The 14,407-nt window shown below is 40.3% G+C and overlaps 3 protein-coding genes across 8 annotated transcripts in view; 1 reads left to right on the top strand and 2 right to left on the bottom strand.

Annotated features, from left to right (window-relative positions):
* The window catches only part of bsnb (bassoon (presynaptic cytomatrix protein) b), a 58,420-nt gene extending 55,139 nt beyond the window's left edge, over positions 1–3,281 (bottom strand). For all 4 annotated transcript variants that reach the window (XM_046028751.1, XM_046028754.1, XM_046028752.1 and 1 more), the window contains exon 1: positions 3,038–3,281. In XM_046028751.1, the coding sequence (XP_045884707.1) occupies positions 3,038–3,216 (179 nt within the window). In that variant the 5' untranslated portion in view covers positions 3,217–3,281. The remainder of the gene's footprint in view (positions 1–3,037) is intronic.
* rad54l2 (RAD54 like 2) overlaps positions 1–14,407 on the top strand; it is a 97,820-nt gene that overhangs the window by 67,393 nt on the left and 16,020 nt on the right. The gene's annotated exons all lie outside the window — the stretch shown is intronic.
* On the bottom strand, positions 5,153–13,979 carry bap1 (BRCA1 associated protein-1 (ubiquitin carboxy-terminal hydrolase)). Of its 2 annotated transcripts, none has more exons than XM_046028765.1 (17): positions 13,776–13,979; positions 13,437–13,466; positions 13,259–13,313; positions 12,913–13,045; positions 12,064–12,183; positions 11,828–11,889; positions 11,525–11,667; positions 11,224–11,302; positions 10,924–11,047; positions 10,501–10,642; positions 10,211–10,392; positions 8,107–8,240; positions 7,500–7,963; positions 7,017–7,249; positions 6,797–6,889; positions 6,639–6,711; positions 5,153–6,163 (listed from the first exon to the last, which is right to left on the bottom strand). In XM_046028765.1, the coding sequence occupies exons 1-17, from the start codon at positions 13,810–13,812 to the stop codon at positions 6,030–6,032; spliced, it is 2,238 nt and encodes a 745-aa protein (XP_045884721.1). In that variant the 5' UTR covers positions 13,813–13,979; the 3' UTR covers positions 5,153–6,029. The 2 variants fall into 2 exon arrangements, with proteins under 2 accessions (XP_045884721.1, XP_045884722.1); XM_046028766.1 differs by having other exon boundaries at positions 7,017–7,246; positions 13,776–13,978.

Raw genomic sequence — 14,407 nt, 5'->3', positions numbered from 1 at the left:
TAAATTATAATTAGTTATATTGATATATTTATATTTCTTAATATTTTGCTTATGTTTTACAAAAAGAGCTTGGGCATATGTAATTTATGGCATCCAGGATAAGGTAACACAATCACAATTTTTTTTTTTGCAACAGACAAATGTCTAAAAGAGTCTTTAAGTGTTGTTACACAACCTTCTGAGTTTTTCAAAGATTGTCAGGTATATATTATATTCAGAAAATGAGATGTTTAGCTCTTTGACTCTAATGTCATGTAAGAGGCCCACTCTGATTAAACCACTGTCTGTTCTGTCAGAATACATGCCATGGTTTAGTCCCAGTATATTTGAGATGGACTGTCTACAGTCTGAGATAATAAAAAAAATAATTAAAAAACGCACTGAGGAAGCATGTTGTACTGGTTATGCAAGCTTACTCACCTATAGTGCGAATAATGTACAAATGTTCAATGCAAGCATTTGTTGAATAATTTAGAGCATTTTTATGCTATTGGGGGAAAAATCCTGCTGTTTACCAGTGAAGCCAATGCACGTAACAAGCATAGAAAAAAGTACAAAAGGGGACTAAATAAGCTTTCATGAGCTTTGATGCCTGATATCCTTATATCTGACCAACGCTGCACTACCATTGTCTCATGGGTAGCCATTCATTTTCTGTATCCTACGGCTGTCATGGTCTCATAAATAATAATAACTGCTTTTGCATTATTTGTTTGAGTTGTGATAACCATTTAGTATGTGTAGGCTACATACAGAACGGTGCTTTCATTTCTGAAGGTAAATTAATTATGAGGGCACACTGTGTCTTAGAACATGACTATATCCATTATTTTAATGGTGTTTTTTTTACGAACTGCTTTGATTGGGTTTGTAATGGAAATTTGATTTATACTGATTTATATTCTGTGAAAAGACCCCATATCAATGGCATATGTTGGCCAGACTGAATCATGTAGCTCTCAGTGCAATACAACATATGCTGTTACATGATACAACGAATCTTCATTCATTCAGCTGTTAAACAGAAAACAATGAGATGAGAATATAGCAGCAGCACATTGAGCCCTTAGTTGCACACATTGGAAATACCAGGCAGTTTAATTTCTCCTTCTGAATGCTTGTCAGTTATGGCCATCAGGTCCGGATGACTGTACACTTACTCAAAGCTGTTATGATTAGAGAAGAAAACAACCATTGAGGTACTTCGTGAAGCTGAAGGGTCGTGTGACACCCATACAGTCATGGATTCCTGTATGGGCTCAGATTTAGCTCTTTGACTGTGATTAATAAAATATAATATGGTGAGTGACAGAGCAAAAATGCCTATATGGAAATCCTGAATATGGTTATATATAGCATAATATGTTCCCCATTCACATTAATAGGCATAAAATGCTGCAACTCATTTTAATTAAGATGAAAGTCTCCTATCTACAGTCTCAACCCAGCCACCGTCTCATTGTTTCTTACACTCTCACAACTTCCTAGTGGAAGAGTATTTTAAGGCAAAGATTCAGACTGAATGTAGGGCCGTGATCTTAAGAAAACCATTACAAGCAGCCATATGATATACTGTCTCTCTCTCAGTCTCTCAGCACTCGCCATCGCCTTATGAGACACCTCAGGGTGGATACCAGAGAGAAATCAAGACATAAAAGAATCATGCGGTTACAAGGGAGCTATGGGCTTTTAAACCTGCCCCACATTGAACATACAGGACAAAGAGTGAGTGCTTTTTATCCCCACAAATAGAAACATGGAGAGGACTAAACATTATTAAAGGTGGGTGATTTTCTAGTTACAGTGGCTGAACATGTCTACTGCTCAACATTACAATCACCATGTGTGATGATGATAAAAACCAAGCAATTGGTCAATGACAAAAGACAGATTCCTTAAAACGAAGGTTTGTAGCACAAATAAATCTATACGTGTTCTCAAAGAGAGACTGTAAGCTGGTGAGGCAAATCCAAGATGCAGCTGTGCCCTTTGCTTGTGCTTATTCAGGTCTACAACTGTTGAACTATGTAATTAAGGCAATATCAGACCTTATTTGGAAGGGTAATCCCTCCCACACAGACAACACAGACCCACCTGTGATTAAACCCTAATGATCAGGGCTGAATGTTGGAAAAGGCTAAAATTACAGCCTATTTCGCCTTGTTTATAGGACAACAAATTGTTTTTCATATGTAACTGGAAATATTGAATTAATGTGTCTGTGCTCAGTGTCAGAGGAAATGAACCATTTTCAGTGCAGTTGACGGTGGTGAAAAACAATTTCCACTAGCTGCATATTGATTTGGACTGAGGTCTGATACGTGAAGACAGCTATGGCACATTTGCGTTATGGCCCTGTGCTCACAACGACGTTGGCTACGTCTGATGGTAGCACTGTCATCCTATACAACCCTGTCATCAGGATACAGGCTCACGGGGAGGACGGTGATTTCTCGGAATGACTTTGTATTTACTGGCATTCATGTCGAAGCATGTTCAGGAAATCAACCTGTAATGAAACCGACGGGGCCCTTCAACGTGAGATACAGTCTAATTTATTTATCACCTGAAGCTATGGGGGCATTAATATTTGTGAGATCCACCCCTGAGTATTCATATTTACTTGGCACTGCCTCACTACGAGGGGGAAAATGTCGCTCGTTCATTCATGATGCTTAGCTACGGACGCCTCGGGACAGACACCGTTAAAACGGGCGTAGAAATCCCTGTTGAAGCGTTTGAAAGCTTTGCGTATTATTGATTCTACGTCGTAAGCGTTGCATACTGAATTTGACTTCGACCCAAATTGAGGGTGAGTAACGGGGTGGTGCTGCCAAGAAGAAGCAGAAATTGTTCTCAAACGGGGTGGTGAATTGTGTTGACATGGATATTAAATAAATAATTAAGCACCCATTCAAGTCTATCTACGCGGTTGAGCCTATATATCCACTCCACACCGTACAGATGTACGGTACACGCCACGCTGCCGTGTTACCTCCGCGTTTGGCGGAGAAGCGCCCTAAGCTATCGCGGCTACCTGTTAATCCCCGGCCCGGGTCCAGCCCCACTTCCTCCGGCTGGCGCTCCATTGCTCGGCTTGATGAGCTGTCCAGAGTCCGGTGGTGCTGAAATGGAAGCCGGAGCCGCCGCTGCAGGGACAGCGGAGCCGGGCTGCCCCGCCTGTCCCTCCCCTTCCATGCTGGCTTCGTTCCCCATCGCCTCGGGAAAGGTCTCGACGGAGAGAAACGGTGTCGGAGATGGTTGTACAGCTGTCAGATGAAACTCAGCGTTGCTCCCCTTCCGCCATCATCACCTACAATTCAGCATCCCACACGGAGCACGCGCGCTGACGGGGAGGGTGAGGGAGCGCGCTGACGCAATGGGTGGGAACTTGAGTGGCTCGTACGTGCGCGTTCACAGCGGTCGGTTGACTCAAGTCACCACGCAAATATACCTCTGAGCCCTCTGTGGCACATGACTGGCGACCACAGAGAACTCCCTGACTCGCTTCACGTCTCTCCCGCATAAACCTATAGTTTCTTTAGCTGAATGATGGTCCGGAAACATCACACATCTTCGTGCCAAGGTTTTATCTGCCTACAAGAGGTCCACTGTTAGGCTGTCTGGGCATAGGCTACAGATCATTTAATCACAACATTCTCTAGAGCTGAAACGACCTCCTTGTCGTTTAATTAATTTGTCAAACGACAGACAATTAACCACTTTTGAATCGATAATTCGCCAAAGATTCCTTGTTTCAGCTCCTGAAATGTAAATATTTTCTGCTTTCTTTAGTCTTTTGTGACATTTAACTACATACTTTTGGGGTTTGGACTGTTAAATTGACAACATGAGCAGTTTGAATCTGCCAGGTGTAAGGCTTTGGGAAATGATGGGAATTATGGGTGTTTTTTATCACTATTTTCTGACAAAGTAAATACCAAGCAATTAATCAACTAATAGAGAAAAATGAAGATTGATTCATTCATAATGACAATAATTTTATTCTCACTGGAGTTTGATGGACTATGCATACGAGTTCATCCAAATATGAGATGACTACCAATAAAGAATTCCAGACAAGCGACAAAGTCAACATTGGAAACATGTTTTTTCAAATGGTCTGAGACAGAGTAAAAATGCCTACATGGAACTCCTGAATGTGGTTATAGATAGCATATTATGTTCCCCATTCACGTTATAAGTTATGATGAAGCCAACTGGAGATCTTGGTCTGGGCCTCTTATACAAATAACAAGCAAAGAGTAGTGAAATACCAATACAGTATGGTTACATTTCACTCAAACATCTGCTTCACAAAAGATGTGTGGGTGAGGGGTATTTCCTTTTAGCTACCACATAGGCTACTGGGTGTACTTTACTACCCTGCCAGTGGCGTTATTATAAGATCATACCTGTGCTCAAACATTTTGTAAGGTAAAAACTGACAGTGTCAAAAGAAAAGAAAATGCAAACCACCCAAACACCTGGAAAAATGGATCAGAAATTCACGTTAAGATTTTTAATTTTACTCATCACAAGCTCTATATCTATATAGTATATCTAGTGGTAAGTAAAAAATGTAAAAACTAATCATCAAATTAATGTGGGTTATTTCATTCAGCAAAGTAATAAACTGCAGCTGGACAGTATTTTACTACAAATGAAATATAAAAAAAAATGTTGCAGATGAAAATAAGGATTGCTCTGGCCAATGCAAAACGCTAATACTAAAACACTAGAAATACTACATGTTCATCTGAATACACGTGCACATCACAGCCATGGTGCAACAACTTCCTTCTGCAGAAAATCCAAAGTCCACTTTACTGTGAAAGGCTCTCCTCACAACATCGAAAAGGTTACTATTCTGAGATGGTCCTACTGGTCTCTGAATGATTGCTCTCCCTAGTGTACACCAATTGTCACTACAATATAACACTTACTGTTATCTAATACATCTAAGAAAATAAACCTAATCTGATGAACCTACTAAGATAAAATAATTTTTGTGATTAGCATTTGTAAACATGTTGTCATACTGAGGTGGAACGCTATACCAATCTATTCATTGCAATTGTAAAAACACTGTTATCCTGGATCAACCATTGTAGAGCTTTATTTTAAATGCCCACCAAAAGAGCAATCTGGATTATAGCAAGATATTCTCATTGACTTTATTGAAGAATAAATTGGCAAGCACAAAGAGCAACAGAACTCAGTGAACAGGTGAGCCAAGTAACAGATACATATGTACAAAACACACAAGGGCACACATCCGACTCAATATTCACTCACTTTGAGATCCATTTCAGGTACAAAAGTAACACAGGAGCTTGTTTTTCCATTTGCAGGACCTCAAGATACATACACACACAGCAAGAGACCTTCAGCTAAAGACACGCAAATGGAAAGAAAGAAACTTGATGGATCACAACTTCTTGAGTTTAAAATTGTCTGTGAAGAATGTGATTAAAACATGCTGTATAATGAATTACAGTGAACAGATAATAACTGAAATGGATGAATAAAACACATGGCCTTGTTTGTCAAAACATTCAACACTTCATTGGCACCATAAAAACATCAGCAAAGGATACAGTTGAGGAAATATTGACTTAATGTTACCAAATTCTATATTTAGTGGCACACTAAACTGTACTGACCACACAACTGGACAGAGGTTCTTTCGATAAGAATGAATACTTTGAGAGATGAAAAATATATTCAGGCGCATCACTTTTGGGGACATGTCTTTGTTCATATTTACAAACTGTCAATAGTAGTAGCACGAGAAAGAGGAACATTTACCTTGAGATTAAAACGGTAGTACATATATATATATATATACACACATAAATGATAAAAGAACTATGGTCAATTTCACGAATAAGAGGAGGCTCTCACTAAAATATTATACAAAACTGCCTTTATGAGAGTTTGAGGAGTGCTTCAGTTTCTTTTTTTCTGCGGTGATTGCTCACTGCTCACAGGAGTAAGTTACTCACAGAAGTTATGATTGTTTGTAATTACTGGCGCTTGGCTTTGTAAGGTCGGGAGCGTTTCCTGCGGTCAGGCTTCCTCTGTTTGTGCAAGCGGCCGATACTCACTCCCTGCCGACGACGCACAGAAATGTTTTGCTCCACAAGGCTGGCCAACATGCCTGAAGGACACATGCAGTCAGAATTAATTAAGGAGCAAAGAAATTATAAAAGAAAAATACCAACAAAACAACAGATTAGCAGGTAACTACGTTCCTGCATATGCCTGGTTAGTCTTTTCTTTCTTGTTTTAAAGGAGGGATATGGAAGGGCGTGTGACAATGTCAAACCTTGTGTTTTTGTGTGTGAAGGTGGTTAAGAGTAAAAATGTGGCTCTGTATTTATTTCAGATTTGGTGGATCTATTTTAAGTGTTAACAGCCAGAACCTCTGTTTGAAATAAATTATTTGTTATTTGTCTTGACATGTACAAAAATCATGACCAAACTGTGTGTGACATTAATGACGGACACTAATGATCCACCACAGAGAGCCCGGGAATTTAAGTGGAACTTAAGGTTAAGGTTAAGGTTCAAATGTGGTTTTGATGAAAGGGTAAAGGAGGGCAAAAAAAGACCTTTTAGATGATGAGATTTACCTTCTTGGGCCAGCATTGATATAAAGGTACAGATGAACTCATCGTAATTATGAGTCCTCCTCTGATCATCAATCTGAACAAATGAGAGCATTTTGATTAAAAGTCAATAAAAAAACAACAACAATATATTGGATTGGTTCCAGGTAAATAAAACTTACTTTGTATTTCTTTCTCTTTTCTACTTCCTCCTTTAGGTACACCTCATAATTGGCTATGTCAGCCTCTACACACTTGAGCAGTGCAAGCAGCTCCTGCAAGAAACAGAATAAGATAACTGCTCGGTGTACAGTACTAGAGTACTGTGTTGTAAAAAATGTTGGCAGGCTGACAAGCATTGCAAGGTACAGGTGTATGACACTAGGAAATTCTAAGACTTACTTTGGGAGTGTACTTTTCCCCAGGGGGCTTGCTGTCTGCCGCAGTTTCCACAGTGCTGGGCTTTTCCTTGCTAGGTCTCACCTCAGCTCCATCTTTGCTCTCCTCTTCTTTCACCTCCACAGATGGTCCCTCGTTCACTCTTTCCTTCTCTCCTGCTTCGAGGCGTGCTTGCTCTTTGTCTTTTGCGTTCTCAGAGGTACAAGGCTGCTTTGTGCCATCAGCGGCCAAATCTACTGAACAGGCAACAGATAAAGAAGCAATCTATCATAAGTAGCCAGACGCAGACAATTTGTTATTAAAAGCAGTGAGTGTTCTTCTCATTAAGGTCACCCCAAACTGTTTACTTCTACTGTCTAACATGATTAATATGCTCTGACTGTACTCTAAATACCAAGTGACTGACTCAAATGCTTACTTCAGCAGAGGCTTTTAAACTGCCTTTGTAAATAACATGGACGACAGTTACAATTCTCTTGTACTCACCAGATGGAGGGAGAGCGCAGATGACTCCATCCTCTTTCAGGTGTAACAAGGCAACGCTGACAGAGGGACCCAGCTCTCGCACAGCACGATTATGTCTCGAGTCTAGCCTCAGCAGCTCATCCTCTCCAAACAGCACACGAGACAGATGGGATGCAACCGGACTGGACGGGCGCGTGGCGGCCTGGGAGCGCGCGGGTGAGCGCAGCGGGGAGTTGAAGGCGCTGCCAATCTCGGAGGCGGTGTCGGTGCTTTCGTTGCTGGGTGTGGGGGAAGGCTGGGAAGCAGATGTGATACAAATGCCACCGGTGCGCCCTTCTGTGTGTACAGAAAGGGGTGTGTTCAAGGCATCTTTCCTTTGAGCCTCCTTCTTCAGCTTCTCAGCCAATACGGTGAGGGCAATCTGGCTCTCCATTCCAGTCCCTACCCGTCCAGTTCGTGTGCGCAGACTTGCCTTCCGTCTATATCTAAAAAGACAGCAAGTGTGAAACATAACAAAACACAAAAAGCAGTAATTCAAAGAACTTTAGCCTCCTTCAGTCAGGTCATAACCACACACATAAGAAGAAATTAGACCTATTAAATAGACCTCTATACACCTCTTATATACCTGTTAGATGCGCCTGCAGAACCAGTCACTTCCTCCTCATCATCCTCATAGTCATCTTCATCATCGGAGTATTGGGTCTGGGGAGGCCCCGTTATTCGAGATCGACCAACTCCAGCAGCAAGGTCCTCCTCTTCCTGTAAATCAGACATCTTTAATAAACCCTCCACTGAATGTTTTTCTGGGTCACTAGAGATAAAAGTTGAGCTGCCTTAAAACAGGAACAGAGCAGACATGTAAACTAAAATCCTCTTCATATGAGTTTTACAGTATTGTATGTGGTTTGCATTTTCTGAATAGTGCCACCTTACAAAAAAGGTGTAAGGTGGCATAAATCTATAAATCTAATGTGCAAGAGAGAGAGCGCCTGAGAGGATGAAAGACAGAGAGGACAAGCAAAGAGAAAGAGAAATAACACGCACAGTGAGCTGTCGCAAAGTCAGATCTGAGAAGTTCAGAGGGCAACGTATGATCTTTCATGGTTGCAAGAAAAGTAGAATATTAGTGTTTCCATATTACTCTCAATGTAACGCCCGACTTTGTTTTAGCAAATGTGTGAGGGTAGGTATAAGGGTGTAAAGGGCTGCATAAAAAGGGCTTCTTGACACAACTAGACAGATCAAAGGTATCAAATGTACTATGAAGCGAAAATTAATTAATTAGCGAGGTATGCTGATTCAAAAACCAGAGTCTTCCATGTCACGAAGGTGGCCAACTTGTGACCTGGCTAGATCACCATGCTATGTTGTGCTGCACACCTAACCTGCTCTGAAGGAGTTGTGTTCAGAGATTCGAATTTAAAGCTGATGTAAAAAGCGCCACTCTATTCCTGAGAATATTCTCTATGGTGTGATGCAGGTTATTAGATTAGGGAATACGTTAAATGTGCAAACCTGTTGAGCCTTTTATTAGTAACAAACTCCTGCAGTTACAGTAGCACAAACTGTATGTGTCGCGTTGCCAAAGGAACCCACATGAAAATGAAAGAAAATGCATACTTATGTTTTTATGCTTGCTGGTACTGATTTGCAGCTGACTCTGTTTTACGCGGCTGGCATTGCAGTTAATAGAGCACAGAATAGAAACTTGATAAGTCTGTTATGATATTAATAATTATCATTATGTTGTTTGATAATATTCAAAAAACAAAATTAATTTCACTTTGATTTGGAAAAACTAAAGTGATTTCCACATATCCTAAATGCACTTCTTGAATATCAAGTTTAAATGTATCAAGTTTAAAGTTTAAGATCTTGAATGTACAGCTGTCACGTTAGAAATACATAGGAGGAATCAACAGTACAGCGACTGGAAAAAAGGGGGAAAAAAGTGTTGCTTTTTTCAGACTTCATAACTTTCCATTATAACAATCTGTTCTGGCTGAAATCGGCAGCACGCGAACAGTCCATTTTGTGTGGAAGAAGACACAAATAATGTCAAATGCCAATGTCAAGAGCCTGATGATGAAAACCTGGTTTAACAAAGAATGTTCACCACTGTCGTGATACCCATTATCTCTGATTGGGGTTTTAGGTTTTTCTTGAGCCAACTAATGCAAAGAAAACCTGTTTATGTCAAACTTGGTTTGCAGTAAACCCTTAAAATCTATTTAAAATGGAAACAAAATTTGTGTTATCCAAAAAACAGGATTTTAACTGCCCCAGATAAATAATATAAGAAAGACACCTTTAAATTAAAGATATACTGAATTGTTTACATGCTCTGGGGTTGATGTTGGTACATGTGGTTTGTTGGCTGAAAAATATTATAATGATGTGATATGTGAAAGCCACAGAGGCTAATGTCTAATAAATATTTTTAAATAATACTATAAGTCCTGAACAAAACCAGAGCTGAAACATTTAGTCAATTAGGGATTCAAGAGGAAATTAACTGGCAACAATTTTGATGATTAATTGCTGAAATCATTTTAAACAACAACAACATTACAAACATTAAAGCAGTATGCAAAAACTTTTCTTTCTTTTTAAATGTGAAGATTCTCTGCCTTTATTGGAAATTGGTGAAGAAAGTGCTGAACACACACACTGGATACAACAATAGACCTTTCTGAACCAGAACCTATACACTTTACTTCTCCTCTTACCTGCATTGGAGACTTGGCATAGTTGTGGTTGTCCAGGAAGGCAGGCAGGCGTTGAACAATGGGGTTGGGACTGGTGACTTGCTGGGCACCTCCTGTGGGGACTGGTGGTTTGCCCATGACCTTTGTGTTTGCCGAGGGGCTGGGTGCATCCTTAGACTGAGCTCCTGGCTCATCCACTGAATCTTAAACAAGAGTTGAGAGTATTTCAGTTAAATGTTTATGATAAGCCACTATAGAACTTACAAGATATATTTCAACAAAGACTGGAGAAATAAAGGCAACTAAAGTACCTGAAGAAGCCTGATCTGTCCCCTGTGATGTAACTGGCACCACATTTGCCTCTTTCTTTAATGCAGCGGTGCCATCATCAGGAGTGGAAGAGTCCTGTTGCTTCTTGTCATGGACAAGCTCGGGCTGAGTGAGCCGGATCATCTGAAGACAACAGTAACAGTGAATCCATTTTTATTCTGGGTTTTTTTCCCCCCATTCAAAGTTAAAATATGTTCCATTTTACTATGATCTCAATATCCTAATCTCTCTTGCTCACATAAGTCTGTCATCTAATCACACTATGTGTCCATGTGTCAGCTGACGAACTTCCATTTTGAGGCTTTGCACTGCAACAGCCACAGACAACGTGACCAACTGTTCTGTCACTGAAGGAGCTGTGGCACTGTAATGGGCCTGTGAGGAAACTTCCAGCATTTCCTGACCTTCTGCAGACCCTCCAGAACAGTCTGCCGATTCCTCTTTAGAATTTCCAGTTTGGACTCATACTTCATCCTGCGGTCAGGCACCACTGCCATCAGGTTGAAGCGAATGTCATGGTACGGCTCACTGAGAAAGAGCAGAGAAGCAGCATGAGAATGAAGCCTTGTGTGTGTGTGTGTGTGTGTGTGTGTGTGTGTGTGTGTGTGTGTGTGTGTGTGTGTGTGTGTGTGTGTGTGTGTGTGTGTGTGTGTGTGTGTAGGATGTGAACCACCACAGTTTGAGCCAACTGGCTCAGGACTCACCCAGCAGTGGCCAGGCCAATCCTCTCCATGATAACCCGCCGAGCTTTATCAGTCCATTCCTCCTCCTCTCCCCAGGGCCCTAAAACAGAGCGAAATATTATCCTTTATTTATTTGAGTAGCGTGTGTGTGCACGTTTAACAACAGCAGCATTTAACAGAACTACACTAAATGCATTAATGCAATGAAACCTATTTTCAACATATGCATTCCCTCTAAGGCTTTTTCTGTGGCAGCATGGCAATCTAAATGCTACAAATCAGTGTGACAAGAGCAAGACTCTACGTCAGTGTGTAGCCGTACCATGGTCAATGGGGTAAGCCTTGAGTCCATCAAGCTCAAAAAGCCGGTCTTTGATGGGCACGTAGCTGACAAAGTGGAAGGCTTCCATGGTCCGCACCGCACTGATCCCATTCTGTTTCTCCGGCAGGTGCCTGGGCTCCGGTCTCCATAGAAACACGGAAAGAGAGTTTGAGAAACTGATGAATGCACAAAGCATCACATATCCCACAGTACGGTAGACCAATCACAGTGGATTTTTCCCCCTCTCTCCACAGAATCAGAGACACCTGGACATTTAAAACGGAACCACTGACTGTTAAATACCTGGCATGGCTGTTATGTGCTCTTGCAAGCTCTGGGGCGTTTCCTATTGCATAACCTTTACTCTGAAAAAGGCATTAAATCAAGAGAGTTAGATTTAGAGAGAGACTGCACATGTGACTAAGTGAGACCAAGAAGGTGACTGTTGATAAATAATGAAAAGATATCATTCTCAAACAAAAACTGAATAAAAAAGCACACTATTAAATTCCACTCAAAATAACAGACAGGCATCTTACCTCTGGACTAAAGCCTTTTGTGAAAGCCTTCATGCGACTGAGAGTGGTGCCGAGCTCAACGCCGCTGCAGTTCAGAAGCACACTCAACAAAGCGTGGGTGGCACATGAATTTGGTATCAGCTAGATGTTAAAATTACAGCAACAACACAAGTCCAGGTTAGAATTTGCATTTTATTAATTATGTTGCTTTGTGCATCACTGCAAGTTGTGAATAGGCAGATCAGGATTTTGAAGGGCTGGAAGCAGCTAAATGTATTATGACGTCTACTTTGACAAGGTCCCCTCCTTCTGTGGCAGTCTCTTGAGATTAAGACATTTCTTGTATTGAAGTACTGTGCTGAAACCTTCAGCTGATTAATAATAGTTACTATTACTATATCTGTTAATAATAGCAGAATTGTTATTGATATTATGGTATGCATGTTGATTTTATACAATATACATTATATATTGTGAAAACATTTGCTGGTTAGAAGTACCGCAATTTTCCCTTTTCACAAATTCCTACAATTTATAAAATCAATACTCGATACATGACTTAAAGTCTAAATAAAGATAGGAATTGTCTTGAAAGAGTGCCATTTGTGATGGTTTTGTCACAAAACTAAAACAATTATCTAATGTGCTGTTAAACAGCTATTTAGTCCCAATTTATATTTTCACAATGAATGAAATTTCCTCACAAGCTTCCTATTTACATTATTACTAATATTTATAATGTGACAGCTCATAAGAAATCTGCTATAGGATAGAACTTCAAATATAGATCAGTTGCTCACTAATGCAAAACTTAACATCACAGCATAAACTACAATAACTGCCCACATCTATGATCACATAAACACTTACCTGATGAGCAAAGAACATATCATTTACAATTTCCTCATCGATGACAGAGGTCTCATCCACCAAAGTGTTAACTTTCCTCCTGGAACGGCGCTCCTCAATCCACTTGAACAGGAAGATGAAGCCATAGACCGGACTAAGAAAGAACATCACATGTCAACGACACTTTTCACATTTTGTTGCTATAGTCCAACAAGGCGCAAGAAAAAGAGGGTTGTTTTAATTAGACATGATTAATTAATTAGACATGAGCTTGTAGGTCGCTTCCAGGCATACCTGCCAGGTTATTTATTTAATTATTGCTCACCACACAGACTGGGTTTGACCTGAGTGGTTACAAGTTACATACCTTTGACATTTGCTTTGGAGGTCATATATTTCCTCTACTTGGACACCTTTGACACCTACAGAATAGAGACACGCACAAAAACAATTGGCTTTATTATCCCCACACTCAGGGGTTGGATGTATTGCTATTCACACTGCAACACTGACAGAGGTTTAGCTTCTGTGTATAAGCTACTCACCAAAATCTTCCACCAGCAAAGTGAACAGTCCTGAAATGATAAAACGTTTTATTTAGGGTTCATTAACTAACATAGAAAACACCGCAAATGAAAGCCCACTGTATAATTTTTGCGGATAACGTTGGTCTCTCTGATATTTCGACCTTGTTTACTCGCATAAAATCCACTTGCACAACACAATACACACCAAAACTCTATTTAACGGTGTTTTAATCTTGTTTGGCATTAAAGTTTATTTCTAAGCGTAATAATTCGAGCTGCTCAGGAAGCTAAACTGTCCATCTGGCTTTAAGTGGTAGCTAACGTTAGTTAGCTGTGTTGTCTGTCGACATTTCTCACCTGGATCACTCTCGAGCTCCAGCCACCCTTTGTTCATTTTTGCATTTGTGCACAGCTGACTAATATTTAAGATGTGTTCCAGTCCATGTCCAAACGGGGGTAAGAGTCTTTAACGCCAATGCTTTATCCATTCACGAGACAACTGTGGTGGGCTCAAGATAAACACAATAGACAGAATTAGCCGCCTACAAACTACGTCATCAAGAAACGCCGGGTGGTCGCAAAAAAATAGTCCTACCTTAACTTCCGGTAGTCGGAACTAACCTATATACAGCACAACAACGAATTAATGTAAAACTATTTAGTGTGTTTGTTTATTAGGTGTACTTTTTAAAATCAAATTGTAATAACATATATGTAAGACAAAACCGACGTCATTCTAAATAATAGCGAGGGTGATATAATTTTATACAGATTATATAAAAGGTAAGGTAACCGATTATGTAAATGTAATACTTTTCGTTTACCCATAATTTCAGTTTTTCTCCGAAACCGCTCCATCCTTCCTGCTGGTGCCATATACTGCGGAAGAAAATAAATTATATTGAATAGCAGCCAAAACAACTGTTGCAAACATCAAGAGTTTGACCGATTATTTTATTTTTTAATTTGCTTCCTTGCCCGGAACCTTA

Source organism: Micropterus dolomieu, linkage group LG18, assembly GCF_021292245.1.
Source record: "Micropterus dolomieu isolate WLL.071019.BEF.003 ecotype Adirondacks linkage group LG18, ASM2129224v1, whole genome shotgun sequence".
Lineage (NCBI taxonomy): Eukaryota > Metazoa > Chordata > Actinopteri > Centrarchiformes > Centrarchidae > Micropterus > Micropterus dolomieu.
Note: the sequence above shows the minus strand (reverse complement) of the source record. Positions and strands in the feature narration are given on the sequence as shown.

Excerpts from the sequence above, each read along its gene's own strand:
- bap1 (XM_046028765.1), bottom strand. The coding sequence starts at position 13,812 with ATGAACAAAGGGTGGCTGGAGCTCGAGAGTGATCCAG. Across the intron at positions 10,393-10,500 it reads GACAGATCAGGCTTCTTCAG|ATTCAGTGGATGAGCCAGGA; the intron begins GTACTTTAGTTG and ends CTCTTGTTTAAG. Across the intron at positions 7,964-8,106 it reads TCTGCAGGCGCATCTAACAG|ATATAGACGGAAGGCAAGTC; the intron begins GTATATAAGAGG and ends CTGTCTTTTTAG.